Here is a 22,628-nt window from a genome sequence, read left to right on the forward strand (position 1 = left end):
AAAAAATTTGACTTCCCTCCTTGTTTAGAGTTTGACTCTTTCTTTCTTTTTTAATTTAAATATTATTTTTCAAATACTAGCGGTTTAGAATAGTGGTTACTTATTAATATTTATTTTTAATAAATTAATAAACTAATATCATAATTTAAATACTATTTTTCAAAAACTAGTAATATTCGGTTTTAATAAATTAGTTTAAATATTATTTTTCAAAAATTAGCCATTTAATATAGCAGTTACTTAATAATATATGTTTTTAATATATTAATAAATTGATATCATAATTTAAATATTATTGTTCAAATATAGTCGTTACTTGAGATTATGTCTCTACATTGCTCTCCATTTTAGCCATTGTCGTGGTTTGTCTCTTCATCTGGTCCTGATGATGAACCACACTTGTTGGTTCGAAACGCGTCGGCCAAAAAATTCTCTTATGTGATTTCTACCGAAAGACTTTGCTTAATTAAATATATATATATATATATATATATATATATAACCAAAAAAAAATGTAAAAATAAAAAAAAAAAAATTGAAGCCCCATAGACCCTGGGCAGTAGGCAAGGGTGATTCTGGGAATCGTCTGCCCCGCCTAGTGCCCATGGGGCCTGTTATCTCAAAATCAGATCCTGATAGGCTGCTGGTCAGGTTGACTCTAAGTAACTATTTCAACCTACTTTAGGCTGAGGCTTAGCCTCCTCAACCTGAGAGGGCTCTCTCTTGATGGATTAATGATTTTGATTAAAGATAAGATGGCTAACTCTTATAGAACAACTATGAAAAATATGAATGGTGGAAACACATTAAACAAAACTATCCATTGGGCTTATGGAGTCAACAACACCTCAAAATAACAATGAACTCAACCTTACATGGAAGTCAGGGCATTCAGCATTTAAACATTCAGAACATAAACTCATATGGGACCACACAGTTTATAAATGTATACAGGAAGTCAGAGCACATTCAGTGAATTCTGAGTGATTATACATCCATACCACTGTAAGAATTAAGAAAAGGACAACATCACATATTCTGAACATAAAAAATCCTTCATGAATCCAGAGAAGTAAAGTCAAGCATGTATTACTGAAAAAGAGTCTTACATAGGCCAAATACAAGCTTTTGCATAAAATTTCCAACCCTGATTACATTGTTGTTTCAGCTATATATAGAGCTCTTTACACAACTTAGATTCCTCTTCTAGGATGAGGAAAATTCGAATTCTACCTGACCTGACACCTAATGACACTCAAAACTAACTATTAAATGCAAATGACACCTAACTAGCAGTCCTAGAGACCTAATACAACTAGGAGTGTATCTCCTTATCATGATTACAACAACCATATATAAGCATTTAAAGCATTATTTGAAAACTTTCAACCTCAAGAAGTCGAATTTGATGAAGCCTCCCACGTGGTCACCCAACTGCTGATGACAAACCCTAGAAATTAGGGAAAATGTTTCCCTGTTTTTAGGTTTAGATCCTTGAAAATTGGCACGTGGGACAGAGCCTTTATCTCCTCACCCATGACACATTTTACGAAACTGAAGGAGGTTTGTGTAGCCCATGTTGTCTAGAACAAAAACCTCTCCTGGTTTTTTAAAACATTCCTCCAGCTGTTCAGAATCTGTCCTTGAAAAACACGTGTCAAACAGGAAAAATCCATTTTCTGAAATTAGGGTCTCAATTAAAGCTTCTTATCTTCGAACTGCAAACACTTATGAAGAAAGTGAGATAGGTTATTGTATCTGGAGAGTTGATGAAGATAAAACTCTTTCAGAATTCCAAAATACCTTTTCATGTGACCAGGAACTGATCTTGAAAACGATTGCTAAAACCAGAAGACCAAGCTTGACTTTCAGCAGTTTCATAACACAAGTTTAACCATAAATTCCTCCCACCTCAGAATGGATTTGAAGAAACTGAAAGAGGTTTTTGTAATTCAGCATGTTAGGAATAAAAGCCTCTTTCAGTTTGAAAAATTGAGTTCTCAGCTGCTCTGGAAAGCTTCTGGAAGTTAACTAGTAAAACCAATTTTTCTGCTAAAACAAGCTGCTTCAGGGGTTTCGTAGCGCGCTATGAAAACACTGATTTCGTAGCGCAAAACAGGATTTTTACACTGTCTGCGCTACGAAAACGTGGATTCATAGCTAGTTTCAAAATTTCTCCAAAATTATGTGAGATATGTCTTCTAAACACATGGTGAGGCTTCTAGGATATGGAATGAGGCTATCAAACTTTATTTGAAGATGGACATGAGACTCTAACCCTATGACTTAGACTCTAAAACATAAAAATGACTTGACCGTGACTTGACCATGACTGATACAAGAATTGAGAAACCATGTAAGTTGTCCAAACTTTTTAAGGAAGTTTTACAGTGATAACAGAGCCGCTGCTCAAGGTGGAAAGAAGCTCGTGCAACTCCTCCCGGCCCAAATCAGCAGCCCATGCAACTCCTCTCTATGCACAAGCCAAGACTCGTGGGGCCTCGATTTTTTTATTTTATTTTATTAATTTTATTTTAATTAATTTTTTTATTTTTTATTGATTTTTTAAAATGTTATTAACCTATTTTCTTATTACTAATATTTTCCCAAAAAAAATGTTTTAATGTTTTTCTTTTTTAATGTTCTTATTATTTTTTATGTTTTTAATTTTATTTATGTATTATTTATTTCTTTATTTTAATGATTTTTGTTAATTATCCAATCACATACTATTTATCATTTGTTTGTTTTTTATTTTTTTCAATTTTTTAGTTTTTTTTTTTAAATTTGTTTCTTCAACTATGTCTTTTTGAAATATTTTCTTCTTTATTTATTTATTTTTATTTTTTTAGTTAATTTTTTTACTTTTTTGTCTTTTATAAGTTAATTTTTTTTTATTCCTAATATTTTCCAAAAAAATGTTTTAATACGTTCTTATTATTTTTTATGTTTTTAATTTTATTATGATGATGATGATGATGGTTAACATCCACTAAGACGAAATTGATCTATCGGACCTACAATTTTTTTAGTTTTTAATTATCTGGCTCCTCGTCTTTCTTGGCGAGATTGGTGTTGTAACTTTCTTTTTTTTTTCTCTACGGTCTTCCAACTTCCTTTATCTTGCATCTCCTTCATCTCTTCTGGTTCTTGGGACATTGGTGTCTTACCTTCACGATCTATTGTGTTCGTCCTTTTGAAGATAGTTGGAGAAGAAGTTTGGTTTAGGAGATCTACTTCGCTGTTAAATAAAGATTTATTTTGTACAGTATTCGAATCCTCATAATTGTTGATTTGCTGGGCGGGACTTTCTCCCTGCTTGTCTTGAGAGTTGTTTCTTTCTTGCCCGATTTCTTGTGATTCAGAGCTTTCTCTAGAGTATTCTTCTTTGATGACAGTGTAGTGTTCTTTCTGTGCTCCTTCCCACCATGTAGATTGTGATGGTTTCTTCTAGCAGAATTTTTCTGGGAGGCTTTTGGGCAATTTTTTGCTAGATGGCCTGTCTCAAAGCAGGATCGACATCTGAAGAGGACACTTTTATACTATTTATTATTTATTTGCCTTTTTATTTTTCAGTTTTTTTTGTTTTTTTCTTAAATTATGTTTTTTTAAATATTTTCTTCTTTATTTATTTATTTTTTGTAATTCATTTCTTTTTTTAACTTTTTTGTTTTTTTAACCATTTTTATGTTTTTTTTCATATATCTATACTTTATGTTTTTAAATTTTTTTATGTTTTAATATATATTTTTATTTACTTCTTATTTTATTTTTTTGTTTTATTTTAGTTTTTTTTATGTTTTAATTTTTGTTTTCTTTTATATTTTTCATTTTTATTTATTTATTATTTTCTTTTTTCTGTAGGTCTGTTGATCTAGCAACCCGCACCCTGATCTCATTATGCGTCAATTTGATAGTTAATTTTAAAGTTAAATTTTTTTATGTTTTAATATATATTTTTATTTACTTCTTATTTTATTTTTTTGTGTTTTTTGTGTTTTTTTTTTTTTTTTTTTTATGTTTTAATTTTTGTTTTCTTTTATATTTTTCGTTTTTATTTATTTATTATTTTCTTTTATTATATTTTTTTCTATAAGTCTATTGATCTAGCAATTAATTTTAAATTTTTTGTTATAATGGATCGAGTTCACCCCCACAATGTCAATTTCATGGTTGGTCTTTGAGTTTTCATTACAATGGGTCGAGTTCGCCTACACTACATGTCAATTTGATTGTTAATTATAAAAAATTGTTGCGATGTGTGAAGTTGTGTTAGGCTAAGAATTTCAAATCGCTGTACTTCTAGCATTTAAAAAAGAAATTACTCTAGGTATAATGACTTTTTCATTCAGATGTTCATTTTTAAAGTTTTTTTAATCATAAAAAATTTTTAATAATACCATGGTTGAAATATGTTGAGAACTTAATGTTTTTTTAGTCATGATCTTTGGGTTTAATTTCATGGTTGAAAATTTGTCAAAATCTTAAGGTTTTTCTAAATCATGATATATTATCTTTAATATTATGGTTGAAAACAATTACAAGTATTTTTTCTTAAACACCATGGCTGAAAATTGTTGGAATTTTAAGGCTTTTCAGAAACGTGATATTTTATCTTTAATGTTATGCCAAAAAATCATTGGAATTTTAAGGCTTTTAAGAGACGTGATATTTTATCTTTAATGTCATGCCTGAAAATTGTTAATTTTAAGGTTTTTCAGAGTCATGATATATTTTTTTAACGTCATTTTAAAAAAATGTTGAAAATTTACCCTGAAAAACAAAAAAGATGTTATTCAAGCATCAATACTTTTCATTTTCAAGGTGTTTTTGTACGCAAAAAATTGGTTTTAATTGGCTTTTACTACAGTTTTTAAAAAATATTGATAATTTACCCTTGGAAATAAATAAATAAGAACAGCAACAACAACAACAAAACATCAGTACCATATTATGGTTTTTCGTGTTTTTTTGGGGTTTTTTCCTAGAGTTCTCGTTTTGAGTTTACATTTCTTGTTTGATAGTTTACTTTGTTAACATTGAAACATGAACAATCAAACAAATATTCTAATGTCAAAAAAATTCTACCGATCAAAAAAATTGGTGGAATATTGAAAATTCAAAAAAAAAAAAAAGTTCTAGTTTCAAATATGCAAAAAAATTCTAATATCAAACATTGAAATCTCAAAATCCTAAAAACAATTTTAATGTTAAATTTTCAAACAAGAAAACTATGTTAATGTCAAACATTGAGAACATAAAGAAGATCAGATAAAATAAGATAATGCTATTAATGCCCATCGAATGAATAAAAGAGTCGGTCAATGACAATGAAGAATACAATATGGGAGTGCAAGTGCATATCCTAATGTCATACATTTAGAAAACAAAAACGATATTAATGGCATTTAATATTAAATTTATGTACTATTTAAAGTACACAAATAAAGCAATTAATTACAATGTCAAACATTAAAGAATAAGTGAATAATTCTGCTCCTAACGATTTCCAACAAACAAACAACACTAATATTAAAAATTAAAAAACACATACAAAAAACAATTCACATGTTATGATTTTCATAAACGAAAGCAGTTTTAATGCCAAACATTGAAAACAAAAGCATTCGACTAATGTCAAACATTTTCGATCAAATGATCAATTTTAATATAGAAAATTAAAAGCACAAACAAGAAACAATTCACATTCTCAAACAGTAAAACATTTTGAATGTCAAACATTGAAAACAAAAAAACGATTCGACTAATCTCAAACATTTTCAAACTCTATCAATTTTAATGTTAATATTGAAAAACAAAAACAATAAAACAATTATATTGTCACATATTTCCAAAACAAGCATTTAATGTCAAATATCTCCAAAAAGCAAAGATGTCTAATGTCAAGTAATAAATCTATACATGGTTCAAGTTACACAAACATGTAACCAATTCTAATATCAAAGAAATTTTCAAACAAGTAACAATTCTAATGACCAAACAATTTTAATGTCAAACATTAAGTCTAGTGTCACACCAATATTGCAAATTAATTCTTTCTTTTTCCTTCACCGTTTCCCTTTTGCATTCAACCTTAAGAAGGATGGAATGGAAGTCTATTGCATTGTTCCTCTATTGTCACTCTCTCTTCTAATGAGAAGGACATATTATCATGTCCTTTGTCTTCACAAATGTGAACTTAGATTTTATGGCATTTTCCTCTTTTCCATTGTAACCTAAGCCTTCATCTTTTGACTTGATATGCAACTACAATGGGGCTTATGATTCCTTGACTTCCTTTGCCTAGTCCTTCACCATTGTATCCCATTTGTATTATGGTTTGGAACCAATGTATTCAGTGTGTTTTCCAAAATCAACGAAACGCTCTTGAGAAATGCATATGGAATATTACCTTAACAAGGTTGTCTTAGTCATGGTGTTGGCCTCGGTAGTAGCAATGGAAAGTGGCTCTGCTTTTTTATGATTTTTGACAATCGCTTAGAGCTTTGTAAATTCCTCCTCATCCGCAAAATCTTGTAATAGCTAAGTCATCATCTAAGTAAACATATCCTACTAATTGTCAATGAAATGACCTTATCTCCTAAGTACATAAATTGAACTTTGCTCTTGTCCCACTCTACCATAACAACACTTAGGGAGTCTTAACATTCAACAAAATCTTCATCCTGCGTCTCTACCACTTGTCTTGCACCAAACAAACTAGCATTCCCTCATCGTCCACCACTTGTTTTTACACCAAATCAACCAGCATCCTCTTGTCCTCCTCCACCACATGATTCTCCAACTAGTCTTGCACCAGACCAACTAGCATCCCCTCATCATCCACCACCACATGATTCTCCACCACCTAGTCATGCACCAAACTCACCATCATCTTCACATTTTCCTCCATGGCATGGTTCTCCACCTCACAGCCCTACACCGTACACATTGATATCCCTCATCTTCCTCCACATGCTTTTGTACCTAGACCATCCATCATTCCACCTCTTCCTTGAGTCTCACCAACTGGACCATTTGTTGATCCACACACTATTGTCGCCCTCCCCAACCATTGACCCACACCTCTCCACATCTATTACACCTCCAACACTTGATATTTAGGATTTTTTTTATAAGATATGGTCACATCAGGGGTTATACTTCATAATGGAAACTTATTTCATACTCTTTTTTCATCTGCATCTTTATTTGATAAAGGTACGGATATACCACCTACATCTAGTACTAAAGGCATTGATGCCTCTAGCACTTGTGACAAACCTAGCTAGCACATGTATTGCACATGTATATTGATTGCTATATATATATAAGATGTATATTTGACATGTATATTGCTCATGCATGTTATGTTTTTTCACATGATGATGATCATGTTCTTTAATTTATAAAATGTATTATGAGTAGATTGATAATCGACATTGTTAATGATTCCCTTATTTTTATATTAAAAATAAGATTTGTAACACTCTTAAAATTTAGAGTTGTCATATAATGTTTTAACTTCAATTTTATGAAATCATTTAATTGATTGAGTTGCGATTGCAGACACTTATAACTATTAAGGCCATATAATGTTTTCTCTTTTTCAAATCTACAACTTTTTGCAATGTTATTATATTGTAAATAAACTCTAACTATTCTACATTGTCAACAAAATGCATGTGATTGGAGACTTATAATAATGCTTTTTGGTATGTTTTTCATCTTCATATTGATCACTTGCATTCAAACTAATAACAAAGTGTCCACACTCAAAGAAGTTGGATCCAATGATGTAAACCAAGAAGTTTTTCATCATTGGGCAAGGTTTAATTCCCATGAGGACCTAGCCTTGAAGCCATGGCGACACCTTGAGATAATGGTTGAACATGTAGTTGCACACAGAAAAAATATATAAAAATGTTCTCATTACCCCTGCACATATCAATGAATCAAAGCCCACCCCCGTGTCCTTTGCCCCTAAGGTGTGAATCAATTGACAATAGGGTGCACTATTAAGGCACTCCTTACAACGTCGTTGGTTCAAAGTTCAAGTAGCTCATTACCATGTGTGGGGTCATGTGGATGCACTTGGAGGTTATAGTGGTAGCGGTTGGAATTAACCAAGTCTCATGCAAGGACAAGCCCCACCTAGTTGTTGATTTCGCCAATCAAAACATAGTGATAATAACCATGTCATCTACCTACCATTCATTTTCTTGTTGATTCTACAAAGGTGGTTAACATTGCTCACAAGCTTCACAAATTGTGATGAAAATCTAGAAACTCACTCAATAACCATCAAGGTTGTGTCAATTCTTGTACTATAGAGTTGACAATATTGATCCATTAAACTTCATCCAAAAACCTAACTTCCATATCAAGTAATGATCATATGATGTTGAAGTTAAGGTTAGGGCTTTACCATTCAAATTCATGTCAAAAATAGCAATGTTTTATGCCTCATCATTATTTTACTAATTTTGAAACATTTAGTTACAAATTAATATATGTAAGCAATAGTTGATTTTCCCATCAGATTAATATTCCCAATCAAAATCTCTCAAGAAACCCAAGGGATGTTTCCCTATATTCATAAATTGTATCTTTATTAAAATCATTAATGTATATCAATGCACATAACTCAATGAAATTCGAACCAAAGACATGCTTGTGTGAAACTAGCCAAATACCCAACAACATAAGGGACTACTAGTTACGCTAACCCCTTAGGCTTCAACAAAACAATATATGTAAGCGATCACCATTTCCCCAACATAGTTTAAATTTTTAGGAATCATAATCATCTAAACCTTGCACCGTTGTCATGATTTGCAAATCGATAACAAGTACCACCATTGCCATCATTTACAAGTGTTAATGTTAGGGTTCATGTTTGTAGGGGTGCAAAAGTCAAGGTATTGGTAGTGTTTTTATGATGATTCTAATACAAAATTTGAAACAACATTGCCCTACAATATTCTTAAGGCAACATCCAACTGCTTGCAATTTTCTTCTTAAACCAATTGTGGAGCTTGCTCACATGACCACTTGTTGGGGACAATTTTGTCCTCTGAGTATGCTATCCAATTTGTCTACATAGGGTTCACAGCAAAATCACAACTCAAAATTGTGCCTTGCCTTGCCTTCTCTAGTAGCAATTGCCAATGATCCTCCCAAACTACCACTAAACTTATTTCACTATTACAACCTCTACTACAATTTCTCGTCGCAATTAAACCTCTACTACAATTTCTCATCAGACTTATCGTTGCTTGCATCGTCATTAGACAACTCTACTTGACAATGCAAGCAACGATAAGTCCACTTTAATAAAGCAAAGGATTCACTAGTAACAATGAACAGCTAAAAAAGGAGCTAACAAAATATAGCCTATATGATACAAATAGTATACAAACAACGAATTATATTTGACAGAAAACTTATGACCACTAAAATTTGCTCTATGGGATAAGTACTCATTTTGTGCCTCATCAAGATCATTTATAGTGATGCTTCATCAAGATCGTCTATAGCGATGTGGAAAATATATACAAGGAAACTTGAATAAGATAATAAAAATACTTATAAATTGCACATTGTAATCCACTTGGTTCTCACCCTATTGTGTAATTAGGGTTAATCTATCTATAAAAATGTTACAATATTGTATGAAATTGTAACTAGGATAGGGATTTGTTTATACACATGTTATAATATTGTACTAAAGCATAACTTGGTTTGGACTTGAAAAGTCCCTGATTTATGATTGTCAAATCCAAAACAAAGCATGTCCAAACCATTATTGTAAACCCATGTCCCATTTACATATCCATGCAAACAAAAAAAATGTTGCACATGCATGTCAAACAATATTAAAAATTTCCACTTCCTAAAGGGGGTGCTTTGCACAGCCCACGAGAAATACCAACCATCTCGTTGCCACCACCTATCCATGAACACAATTTGGGGACAAATGGCAAGAGAAGAGATCGGTTGTAACATGCATGTTTGATGGATTTGGTTCTACCTACCATTATGGATCTTTCGTGGCTCACCTCAAGGTCACAATATTATTTCACTATGTCCCTACAGCTTCGTCCCGCCATAATCTTATCAAAGATGGACAAGAAACTTGGGCATTTTTCTGGGCAAGCTCCCCTTTCTAGTTCATCCCTCTACCTTTTTATGTGCATGATATTTGACAATAATATTTTTCTATGGCTTTTAGTAAGAATTTGGTGTCGAAAGCCCTCTCTCTAGAGCCTTCACCTATCTTCCCCCAATCCTAAATTCTTATTTACCCCCTACTTTTTCAACTCTCACTCTTTGCTCAAGCTTTCTCTCGATGGCATCCAAGGAGAAGTCTGCTATTCTATCAAACCCAAGATCCCCTTGCTCACCCTTCTATTACCTCCGTCATTGGTCATTCAAGATCTAGCTCCAATGTACAAGGACATAAGGGTCAACATGGCCACCCAGTCTCTCATGTCGTAGAGGCTTCAGCGGTGGTTTATTGGAAGCACACCCCACTAACGACTTGTGCTGAAATAAATATCATTGGAGCTAAAACCAATGAAGCTACCTCTGATGACGACATTGAGTCTCTCATGTTGTAGAGGCTTCAGCGGTGGTTTATTGGAAGCTAACGACTTGTGCTGAAATAAATATCATTGGAGCTAAAAACCAATGAAGCTACCTCTATGATGACGACATTGAGTCTCTCATGTTGTAGAGGTTTCAGCGGTAGTTTATTGGAAGCACACCCCACTAACGACTTGTGTTGAAATAAATATCATTAGAGATAAAACCAATGAAGCTACCTCTATGATGACGACATTGAGAAAAAAGAGGGACATGTACTCCCATATACAAGCAAAGCAATGCAAGATGTAGAAACACCAAATCCCTACAAATTGTGGACCTATATTGACAAGTCAATACCATTATGAGAGAGTTCTGGTAGAAAGATGCACAACAAAAGGTTTTGTTGTGTCTGCATGTTCTCTGTTATGCTCTTAACCTGCAAAAAGATACCCAAATACAGAATATGCGAAGAAAGATACCCAGAACATAGAATAGTGAGAGACAACAGCAAATATTTTATTATTTAGAAAGCAATGTTCACTGGCCTCTTCGAGGGGGCAACCTCCAATAGAGCAGAGCTCGATACAAAAATAAGACACAATGCTCCTCGCAGGGAGTCTCTATCCTTTATATATGACTCATACATGCAATACCAAGGATCAATACCATGGTTTTATTAATACCATCTATCTAATACTACGGCCCATTTGCAACTAACTGTGGTCCCGTCATTAATTGCGGGTTAACCACTTACAATTATTAATATGGGCTTTATTGACTCTTGACTATGACTCGATCCCATTACATAAATAAGGGGGTTAGGGTGGGACCCTAACATGCCCTCCCCCTTAAGACTAGCCTTGTCCTCAAGGCTGAAGCTGTGGAAACTGCTGAAGAATAGTGGTTGGTTCCCAAGTTGCATCTTCCGGAGAGGTGTCTTTCCACTTGACGAGGACTTCCCTAATCATGCGGCCCCGCAGGTGCCTGTCTCGTGTGTCTAGGACCTGTTCAAGTTGGAGCCAAATTGACCCTTCTTCGTCCAATTCAGGTAGACTGGTTTGAATTCTGCAATTGTTCCCAATCACTTTCTTGAAGCATGAGACATGGAAAACTGGATGGATTTTTGCAGTAGGTAGCAAATCCAACTTGTAAGCCACTTCTCCAATGCGCTGAAGTACTTGATATGGTCCGTAGAATTTTGGAGATAGTTTCTGACAACCCTTGTCTTTGAGTGATGTTTGCTTATATGGTTGCAACCTCAAAAAGACCTAATCCCCTTCTTGAAATTGGCGCTCTGAGCGACGCTGGTCTGCCTGTTGCTTCATGCGGTTTTGAGCTTGATGAAGATTCTCTCTAAGATGGGCGAGCATGGTTGCGCGGTGTTGTAGGAGTTGATCCACTGCTTGTACCTTTGAGCACCCCTTGATATAAGTAGGGGAAGGAGGGAGTTGACCATATACTGCTTCATAGGGAGTCATTTTGGTGGTGGCATGATAGTTGGTGTTATACCACCATTCAGCCAGAGGTAACCATTGTACCCAAAGATGTTTCTTTTCTGAAGTGAAACACCTAAGGTAGGTTTCCAGACATTTGTTGACGGCTTCAGTTTGACCATCCGTTTGTGGATGATAGGAAGTACTGAGTTTTAGTTGAGTGCCTTGTAGCTTGAAGAGTTCCTGCCAAAAATTACTGGTGAAGATCGGGTCGCGATCAGACACAATAGAAGTGGGCATGCCATGCAATTTGAAGATCTGATCCATGAAAGATTGAGCGACCAAAGTCGGTGTAAACGGGTTGGGTAGGGCACAGAAATGAGCATACTTCGAAAGTCTGTCCACAACCACCATGATGACTGACTTGTTTCCTGACTTTGGAAGACCTGTAATGAAATCCATAGAAACCTCCGTCCAAATTGATGTCGGGATGGGAAACGGCTGTAATGTGCCTGGTGTGTTGACGGTCTCCCCTTTGTGGCGTTGACAGACATCGCATTCTGCTACGAAAGTAAGGATGTCCTTTTTCATGCCTGTCCAAAAAAATGATCTTCTAGTGCGAGCATACGTCTTATGAAACCCTGAATGTCCTGCAATGGGGGATGAGTGCAATTCTACCAAAATGCGACTTTTGAGGGTGGATGTTGGTGATATTACGACTCTGTCCCTGTAGCAAAGAATCTCATCCTGCCACGAGTAGGCCTTGGTGGAATTTGGATCTACCTGCAATTGAGAAATGAGTTGGGAGAGCCCGAGATGTGAAAACCATTCCTTGCGAGCCTCTTCAATCCATTCTGGAATGGGGAGGGAAATTGCTAACAGAGTACTTTCCTCCTCAAATTGGCGAGATAATGCATCTGCTACACTATTGTCTTGCCCTTTCTTGTAAATGATCTCATAATCATATCCCAGCATTTTGGCGAGCCATTTATTTTGTTGTGGGGAGGATAGGCGTTGCTCCAAAAAATATTTAACACTGTGATGGTCTGTGCGGATTTGGAAACGTCGCCCCAATAAGTAAGGTCGCCAGGTCTCTACTGCATGTAAGATGGCCATCATTTCCTTCTCGTAGGTAGATTGGCCCAGATTCTTCCCACTTAGTTGTTGGCTTGTGAAGGCCAAAGGTCGCCCTTCCTGCATTAAGACCGCCCCAATACCTGTACCCGAAGCATCACATTCAATGACAAAAGATTTGGTGAAGTCAGGTAGTGCTAAGACTGGAGTGGAACACATGGCATTTTTGAGAGCTGTAAATGCCTGTTGTGCGTCCTCATTCCAGAAGAATGAATTTTTCTTCAGGAGTTGAGTGAGGGGCTTCGCTATGCGACCATAGTTGCGAGCAAATTTATGATAATAGCCTGTGAGACCCAAAAATCCTCTCAAGCTCTTCAAGGTCTTAGGTTGAGGCCAATTCTGCATTGCCTGGATCTTTTTGGGGTCCACCTTGACACCTTCACGCCCCACAATGTGGCCCAAATACTCAACTTCTTCCATGCCAAACGAACACTTGGACATCTTGACAAATAATTTATACTTGCGGAGCAGTTGCAAGCGTAGATCTACACGCTGAAGATGTGCGGCACAAGTGCAACTATAGATGAGGATGTCATCGAAGAAGACAAGGACAAATTTCCTGAGATATGGTTTGAGAATGTGGTTCATAAGGCTCTAAAAAGTAGAGGGGGCATTACAAAGACCGAATGGCATGACCAGGAACTCATAATGACCTTCATGAGTTCTGAAAGCAGTCTTTGGAATGTCGACTTCCTTCATGCGAATTTGGTGGTAGCCCGAGCGAAGATCCAGCTTAGTGAAGAATTGAGCCCCATTGAGTTAATCCAGCAAATCGTCAACCACCGGGATGGAAAATTTATCTTTGACTGTCAACTTATTGAGGGCCCTGAAGTCTGGACACATCCGCCACTCCCCATCTTTCTTGAGCACCATGACCACCAGTGAGGAATAAGGACTAATGCTGGGACGAATGACCCCTGCTTCCAAAAGTTCCTTGATTATTTTTTCTATTTCATTCTTTTGGGTGAACAGATATCTGTATGGGCGCACATTTGGGGGTTGGGCCCCTGGAACCAAGGTGATGCTATGATCATGTTCCCCTCTCGAGGGTGGAAGCTCATGAGGCTTGTCAAAGACCGGCATATGGTTATTTAAAATCGGTTGCATCTCAGGATGAATCGGCAAAGACTTGGTTTCGACTGCCTGGATGGCATTAAATTGAGCTATAACTCCATGATGGCCCTTTTTTAGCAATTTTTCCATCCTATGCGAGCTGATGATAGAGGGAGCTCCCGTCTGGAGTCCACAGAGGGTATGTGTGGAGTTGTTCTGCTTAAAACTCATATATAACTCCTGGAAATCCATTGTGATTGGCCCAAGAGTGCGAAGCCATTCAGCACCGAGGACAATGTCACACCCTCCCATGTGTATGGCAAACATGTGGGTCTTCAACTGATAATCCCCCATTTGAAGTTTGACATTTTCACAGCGGCCTTCACATTTCATTGTGCCCCCATCCGCAATTTGGACTTGGAAGTTAGAAACTGCTTGTACAAAACAATGCACTGCTTCCGCGACTTTTTGATGGATGAAATTATGTGTACTTCCACTATCAATCAAGACTACTACTGAGCGATGTTTAATAAAACCTTTGATTTTGAGAGTTTGAGGTGAAGAAATCCCTGCCAAAGCATGCAGCGAAATAACTGGTTCGTCAAGGACATTGTCCTTTTGGTTGTCCTCTTCCACCGCCTCATGTTCCTCCAGTGGTGGGTCTTCCTCCGATGAGCTGTAATCAGTGGCATCAATTTGAAAAAATTTGGGCTCCTTGCATTTATGACCTGGGGAGTATTTTTCATCACAGTAATAATATAATCCTTGTTTTCTTCTTTCGGCCATTTCTGCAGGTGACACCTTTTGAACCTTAAGTGTTTGAGTCGCGCTGTGAGCTTGTGGGGGGGCGACCCTTAGCGGTGAAATTTGGGCAATTGTACTGGGCTGCTAACGCACGTTCCACGTTACAAGCTACCTTACAAGCCTCCGTCCATGTGGGAGGGTGGTGCAGTAAGACATGAGCTATTATGGCTTCTTTAAGACTGCTGATAAAACATTTCGTGTAGAACACATCTGTGAGACCCCTAGTGCGGAAGGCTAAGGCTTCAAAGGTTGTAATATATTCATCCATTGTGCCAATCTGTCGGAGCTTAGTAAGACGACCCAAAAAAGAAGAGTCCTGGTCAAAGCGTTCAGTAAGAGCTTTTTTGAAGGAGTTCCAAGTCCTAAAAGGTCCATTGCAACGTTGATGCCATTCCCACCATTGCCACCTTTCATTGTCCAAGTACATGTTCCCCACCATAAGCTCAGTCTCATTATCTAAGATGTTATTCAGATTGAAATACTGCTCCATTTGTGTTATCCATGCTGCCGGGTGAGAACCATCAAATTTATGCATATCCAACTTGGGAGGTCACGGACGGGATTGTTGGTGGGGGCCCCCGAGGTGAAGAGAGTGGCTAGACTCACCCTCACTGTGTCCATTACCAATATACGCCTCCTCATGGGTTTCCTCCTTGCCCGTCGGGATTATGCTCGGGATCATGCTATTTAGTCGATCACGCTCAATGTGGAGGGATTGCAAGGATTCTTCAAGTTTGTCCATCCTTTCATTGGCCATAGCTTGAGCTCTAGTTTCTACCATGCACCGACCTGATATTTTTGAAAATTGGGACCGCCTAAAAAAAAAAAATTCACTAAGAATTGAATGGTACCACCGTGCTCAGTTCGTCGTCCTAATTCTGATGGGCTAGATCACCAATAAGCGCCCTTATGAATATTGCAGTCGCCAAATCCTCAAAATGTCAATGCGGCCAAAAGTCCTGCGAAAATTATACCCCAGTATAGGAACCCCACACAACTACTTAGATCTGGTGGATCTGAGAGATCTGAATGGCAGATCGGATAGCTCTGGGCGGCAGAACAGACTGCTATTACGGATATGATGGATCTAATAGATCGGAATGGCTGGTCTGCTAACTCAGAACTGCGGGACTGATGTCTGCTGCCGCTACACCTCTTTGCGCGTTGATCTGGCAGAGATGATGCGGGATCCCCAGATAGAAAAGGGAACTATGGTCTCGAGGAGTGTCAGGTGCTACAGATCTCAATATACATAAGGGTCTAACAATAGTACTCGACCCAATGTTTCAGGGCTCTAACTAAGGAGGATCAACCGTACCCTTAGCCGTACAACCCGACTACCTTATCGTACGGGCGAGTAATCTCTCTGAGTGCTGTTCTCGGTGTATTGTAGCAACAAGACGACCGACGGTTTATCTATGGTGAGGTTGCAGAGGAGCTAGGGGGCTTCCGATATACCCAGAAGGTACTTGGAAGACAGTCCGTACGCGGTTTTGTCTAATGCGCTACTACTCGAAGGGGTACCCACAGGGATTACAAGGGAGTCCAACAAGTGCGACCACCTCTTGTATTTCCTGCGTGCATGCCTCCCCAAATCTGCAGGTTTATGCGCTCAACGACAGATCCTGTGGTTTGACGCCGGAACACGTCTCTAGCCAAAAAAAAATTGCTAAGAAATGGAGATCCCACTGGCCCTAGAAAGTGCTCTCATACCACTTGTTATGCTCTTAACCTGCAAAAAGATACCCAAATACAGAATATGCGAAGAAAGATACCCAGAACATAGAATAGTGAGAGACAACAGCAAATATTTTATTATTCAGAAAGCAATGTTCACTGGCCTCTTCGAGGGGGCAACCTCCAATAGAGCAGAGCTCGATACAAAAATAAGACACAATGCTCCTCGCAGGGAGTCTCTATCCTTTATATATGACTCATACATGCAATACCAAGGATCAATACCATGGTTTTATTAATACCATCTATCTAATACTACGGCCCATTTGCAACTAACTGTGGTCCCATCATTAATTGCAGGTTAACCACTTACAATTATTAATATGGGCTTTATTGACTCTTGACTATGACTCCATCCCATTACATAAATAAGGGGGTCAGGGTGGGACCCTAACATTCTCCAATTGCGAGTTGAGAAACTAGATCCCAAAGTTTAACGAAAAAGATTGTCGGGCTGGAGTTTGCAGACGCAAAGGAGAATGCTAACAGCGCTAACCGACTCACCCTCTGCTTGATATGCACAGGTTCTTGCTATTTTTGTTTATATATATGAACAACACTATTGCTTTCATATATATATATATATATATATATAGGAAGAAAGTCTATCAAACACCTCTAGTGTTTTTTTATGGCTTTCTAGTTTAAAAGATATTGTTTAGCTTTATCCATAAAAGACTTATACTAAAGCTGCTAGTCTGGTTTCCTTAGTAACAAACCAGCAACATATAGTTTTTAACAATGCTTTCCTCAATCTAATAAGCTATATATATATATATAGATGACAGTTCAAGATCATATATATATATATATATATATATATATATATATGCAAAATAAAGACGACACTTCGAGATCAATCTAATAAGCTATATATATATATAGATGACAGTTCAAGATCATATATATATATATATATATATATATATATATATATGCAAAATAAAGATGACACTTCGAGATCATTGTGTCCCATCTTCATGTATTTCATATATCCCACTTTAAACAATCCACCAAGCCCAAAATACATCCCTGATCTTTTGGAATTTAAACCAATTTCATATATATATATATGTGTGTGTGTGTGTGTTAATATTCTTTGTTGCCAAGCAAATAATAACTTAAATGAAGTTTAACTATTCATTAGGTCAATAATAAGAAATGTGATATTGTATAATGGTGCACTGCTATTATAGTAGAAATTGGATATAAACTCTTACAATCTAAATGTGCAAAACATTTGGATCACCTCTACACCGAAGAAAATGGCAAACAAAAACATGGAATTACTACTTAAGTAGAAATTGGCTATAAAATTATAAACAATTACGATCTAAATATGCAAAACATCTGGAGCACCTCTACACCGAAGTGCATGGCAAACAAAAACATGGAATTACTAAAAGAAGTGCTCGTATAAGCTTACACACAACATTCCATGTGGTCTTATAAGCTTACTTACCGACAGTTCACATGCAAAATAAGAAAGTACTCTTATAAGTTTACATACGCTAATTTTCAAAAATTAACTTTTTTTCAAACCTTTTTAAAATATATATAGATAACAATTTTCATATCAAAGAAAAATCCCTTAAATAGACATATTAATTGATCAACCATGACGCTAAAGTCCATCAAGTCATTTGCCCCGAATATTATATTTTGTCAAACATGGTAAAAGATAAGCCGCCACATCTTTATAACTACCAACAATGCAAGTTTTGCGACATTATTCAAATTTATTGCATCAGTGAACTGAAATGAGCACGACTGTTGAACTCCTTGCCACAAAAGCCACGAGTACCCACATTGCTTTAATTTAGTTACTTCAATAATACACTTGCCCAATAACAAAAGCATGTTGCTCCCAATAATCTATGATGATGCTCGCATATATAAACTTAGCCATTACGTAGAATATTAAGGCTCGTGCTTAAATTTATCTCGTAAAAGCAAAGTTCTAGATAAACTTATATCAGTAAGTTCCACCATAGAATGAGAACAGGTTCGTAAAGTTCTAAGCTACTGTTCACACAAAAAGGTTGTCCAGTCAACTGTAAAGTCTATAAGCCGATAAGTGGTATAACATATTCAACAAACACTTGAGAAATGCCAAAAACTGACACCCACGAGCGCACAACAAAAGCTGGATTTCCATCTGCAGAGTAACTTCACATGGCAAATGGTGACAAATCCAAAACAGATTTTTTTCTGAGCAAAAATAAACACCGTCAAAAGTCCTGTCAAACCGGATCATCAAGCGAAAAAATAAAAATCTTCCTTTCCAAGACCTGCAAAGCCAAAAAATGAATTCCAATAACCAGACAATATGAACTCATACTCGAGGGAAAATAACGAAAGAATAAAAGAAAAAAATTTAAAAATATAATCAGAAGATTAATGTGTCTGTGCAGGATTTTGTTGGTTTCCAACATGAGGTCCATTTCCATAGTCCAAAAGAAAGATTTCGTTAAAACGTTAAATTAACTGGCACTGTCCAAATTTGAGCACAACGTTGAACTTGTTACTAAAGGGTTAAAACTTGTCAGTGAAGATTTTTCATCCAATGCAACCTCAAAATGAAAGTTCTCAGTGAACATCTTACAAGTTTCACACTCTAGCATTGTGCAAAACTTACACACACACCTCAATTAAAGTCACACTAGTTCTCAGTGATAATTCTTGTTATCATGTTACAGAAAAATCCACACAAATGAACTAGTATCATGTGGAAAAGCATACTAACTGTTTAGCTGAGTTTTTCACACACAGGCTTTATTAGGTAAACAACCGCATTAATGAAAAACATGAATTCATCCAAAAACTTTCAAGAAAGTCCACTGCTTTCCCCAAAAGATTATTCCTTTTACATTTTCTCAACATTCAATGGAAAATTACCATTAGAATTCCTTTTAACTCAATTGAACTGCTATAAAAGAACATGCAGAAGTACCAAATTCTAATGCAAACAATTACCAAGGACAGATTTTCAAAATTATAATGCAAGCCAGTTCTCGATTTAGGTACAAGGATAAAGTGCATATAGTGACACTGCAACAATCTTTTCAACCTTTAAACTTCAGGTTTATGTGCCAGTTTTACGGCGTGCAACACGAGCAACAAAACCAGCCTTGATAGGTGCCACAGAGCGTGAACATCCACACTGCATAGTCAAGAAAACATTGGAAGTCACAATCTGAGGTCTGTAACAACAGTCCTATCTGACCCTTCATCTTTCTATTTGATCCTTTCTGCTATATAAAAAATAAATAAATAAATACTGCAATATATAAAAGTTTAAAACTAGGACTATAAACCAATGTTGTTAAAAGCGCGATCGGGATTAAATCAGCGCCGGGAAAAAAGCGGAAAAAATCGGCAAAAGCGGGAAAAAAGCGGAAAAAAGCGGGAATAAAGCGTTTGGCACAAAAATATTCATTTTTTTTCATTTTTTTTCAATTTTTTTAATATCTAAACCATCTACAACATAAAATAAATACATTGACACATAAATATGATAAAAAACTAATATATAAGATGTTTAATATCATTTCTAGCGCTAAAATCACACATAACATTGAATAATGTCCTGAATAGTAAGTCCTGAGTCCTGATCACTATCCCGCTGCCCCGCGCCTCGGCGCTTTTTTCAATAAAAATCGCAATTTTTTCGAAAAAAAATCGCGATTTTTTCGGAAAAAATCGTTATAAAAAAAAGCCCGCGATTTAAGCGGGATAGTGATAAAATCGCGATTTTTTGAAAAAATCGTGATTTTATCGCGATTTTAATAACACTGCTATAAACTAACAGGTGCAAATACAAAGTTTCACACTATCAAAATGTCCATAGTCATAGGCAAAGAACTATAATTTCTTCAATAGATAGCTGGTAACATGTTCTGCACTTCAATAGGAAAAGATTGCCACAACTGGAGTGGATGTGCCATGTGTAATACTTCCATTGTTTATGATTTGCCATTTATTGCATTTTTAGCTTGTTCTTCAATATTATACATACTATGGGAATTAAAATAATGACACAAAAGCATGCTTTTTATTGACATGACAGAAAAGCACGGAAAAATAAAAGCAAACGAGAAAAAAACTTGGCTTTTAATTATTTGTATTGCAAAAGAAGAAGAAAAACCTATTCAATAATAGATGTCAGAGAGAATGGTGTGTTGACACCAGAGGTACTTGGAGGCAAGTTGAAATGTCACCATATAAGAATTGGAAATAGCCAAAATCATGTACCCAAACTTGATCATAAACGTGAATGTAAATTTTAAAAAGCATATTGAAAGAACACCGAACTTAATCATAAACGTGAATGTAAATTTTAAAAAGAATATTGAAAGAACACATTAAACATATTCCTCACATATAGTTTTTTGAGTCAATGTTCAAACTGATTGCACAAGAAACATCCAATAAACATTCTGGTAGCCAAGGTTACCTGTTCACAACGAAGGAAGAAAAGCCGATTCTCCTTTGAAAGGATAGTATCTGGACTCTTACAACCATTGCATATCACATACTCATCTGTGTTACATAAACAATCAAATCTTGTTAACAAAAACAATAGAAAGGGAACCCATAGGACTTTCAATAGCATAACTTTATCGTCAACAGACTAAACAAAGAGATAATATTATACAAGATTCAAGAAAGGAAGACCAGAGTAATACAATACAAAAATATCATGGCTGATCAGTGACTTATATGATAACTGAAAATAATTTTATGCTTTAAACTGGATATTTCATGCCTCTCTAAGCAATGCCCTCTAAAATGTTAACAACATAACCAAATTAAGAGGTGCATGTTGTCCTCTTAAAAATTCTTTGCTCGGCAACTGAATTGAGTCCATCTATTTATGGCCATCTTACCTTTTTCTCATCCTACAGTCATACCATTTATTTTCCCCAACAAATTAGTCTTCAGCCTAAATATTTCTGTCATTTTTAAGCCACTAATAGTTATTGAAAACTGACACCAAGAAAGTCCAAAATGCATGTCCTTGACAACCTTCTATAGGAATGTGTGATGCACAAAAATATGCAAAGTTTGCCACTAGGTTTTTCATGGAGTTCAGGATTTGAAATTTGTATTTCATTGTTTACAGAGTTGTTCACTTCAAAGAGTGCAAGCCTACAGAACAAGAGCAATAAACTCTTGGATGTTTGTCAGTCAATGAAGGCCTGTAATAGATTCAGTGAAAAGTTTATACTGTCTAGTTTTTCAAACGGCCCACAATATCTAAATGGTAGTGCTAGCTTGGCAAAACACCCAACTTTCAAGGAGCTCATTTTTGGTTTTACCCTAAAGTCCCAACATTAAATTGCCAATAATTTTTTACTAATCTACATAGTATTTCCAAGTATCTTGAGCTACTTTCAAAATTTGTTTAATTTTTGCAACATGCTCTTCCATTTCTTGGAGCAATTCTGGTCCAAATGTAATTCTATCTGTGGGATTATCCCAACATATTGGAGTATCGCATTTTCTACCATATAGAACTTCAAATGGCCTCATGCATGAGGCCCCTTGTGTGCAAACTTCCAAACTCGACCAAGTGAAGATAACCTTCTCACTTTGATGGTTTATCCATCACATACATGTGAAGCATAACCACAAATCCCCAGTTTACCCTTTCAGTCTGCCCATCAAACTGTGGATCGTATGTTGTGATGAAAATCAACCATGCGCCCAATTCCTCAAAGAAACTCTTTCAAAACTTTGAGGTGAAGTTCAAATCCCCATCACAAATAAGCCTTGGATATCACGCACAATCTGGCTACATCTTTTATAAAGATATATGCTATGTCAGCTGCTTTATGTGTGGATCTATCTAGAATGAAATGAGCAACTTTAGTT

At 36.0% G+C, this 22,628-nt stretch overlaps 1 protein-coding gene across 1 annotated transcript in view; it reads right to left on the reverse strand.

The window, feature by feature from the left end:
- Positions 1 to 19,546: 19,546 nt before the first annotated feature.
- LOC149179477 (eukaryotic translation initiation factor 2 subunit beta-like) overlaps positions 19,547 to 22,628 on the reverse strand; it is a 95,779-nt gene continuing 92,697 nt past the window's right edge. The window contains exons 8-9 of the mRNA XM_089420676.1: positions 21,208 to 21,293; positions 19,547 to 19,914 (exon numbers count right to left, since the gene is read on the reverse strand). Of these exons, the coding sequence (XP_089276802.1) occupies positions 19,837 to 19,914; positions 21,208 to 21,293 (164 nt within the window). The 3' untranslated portion in view covers positions 19,547 to 19,836. The remainder of the gene's footprint in view (positions 19,915 to 21,207; positions 21,294 to 22,628) is intronic.

Source organism: Pinus tabuliformis, chromosome 4_1 (genome assembly GCF_031772625.1).
Source record: "Pinus tabuliformis cultivar Carrire ecotype Pingquan chromosome 4_1, CPIR1, whole genome shotgun sequence".
NCBI classification, from domain to species: domain Eukaryota; kingdom Viridiplantae; phylum Streptophyta; class Pinopsida; order Pinales; family Pinaceae; genus Pinus; species Pinus tabuliformis.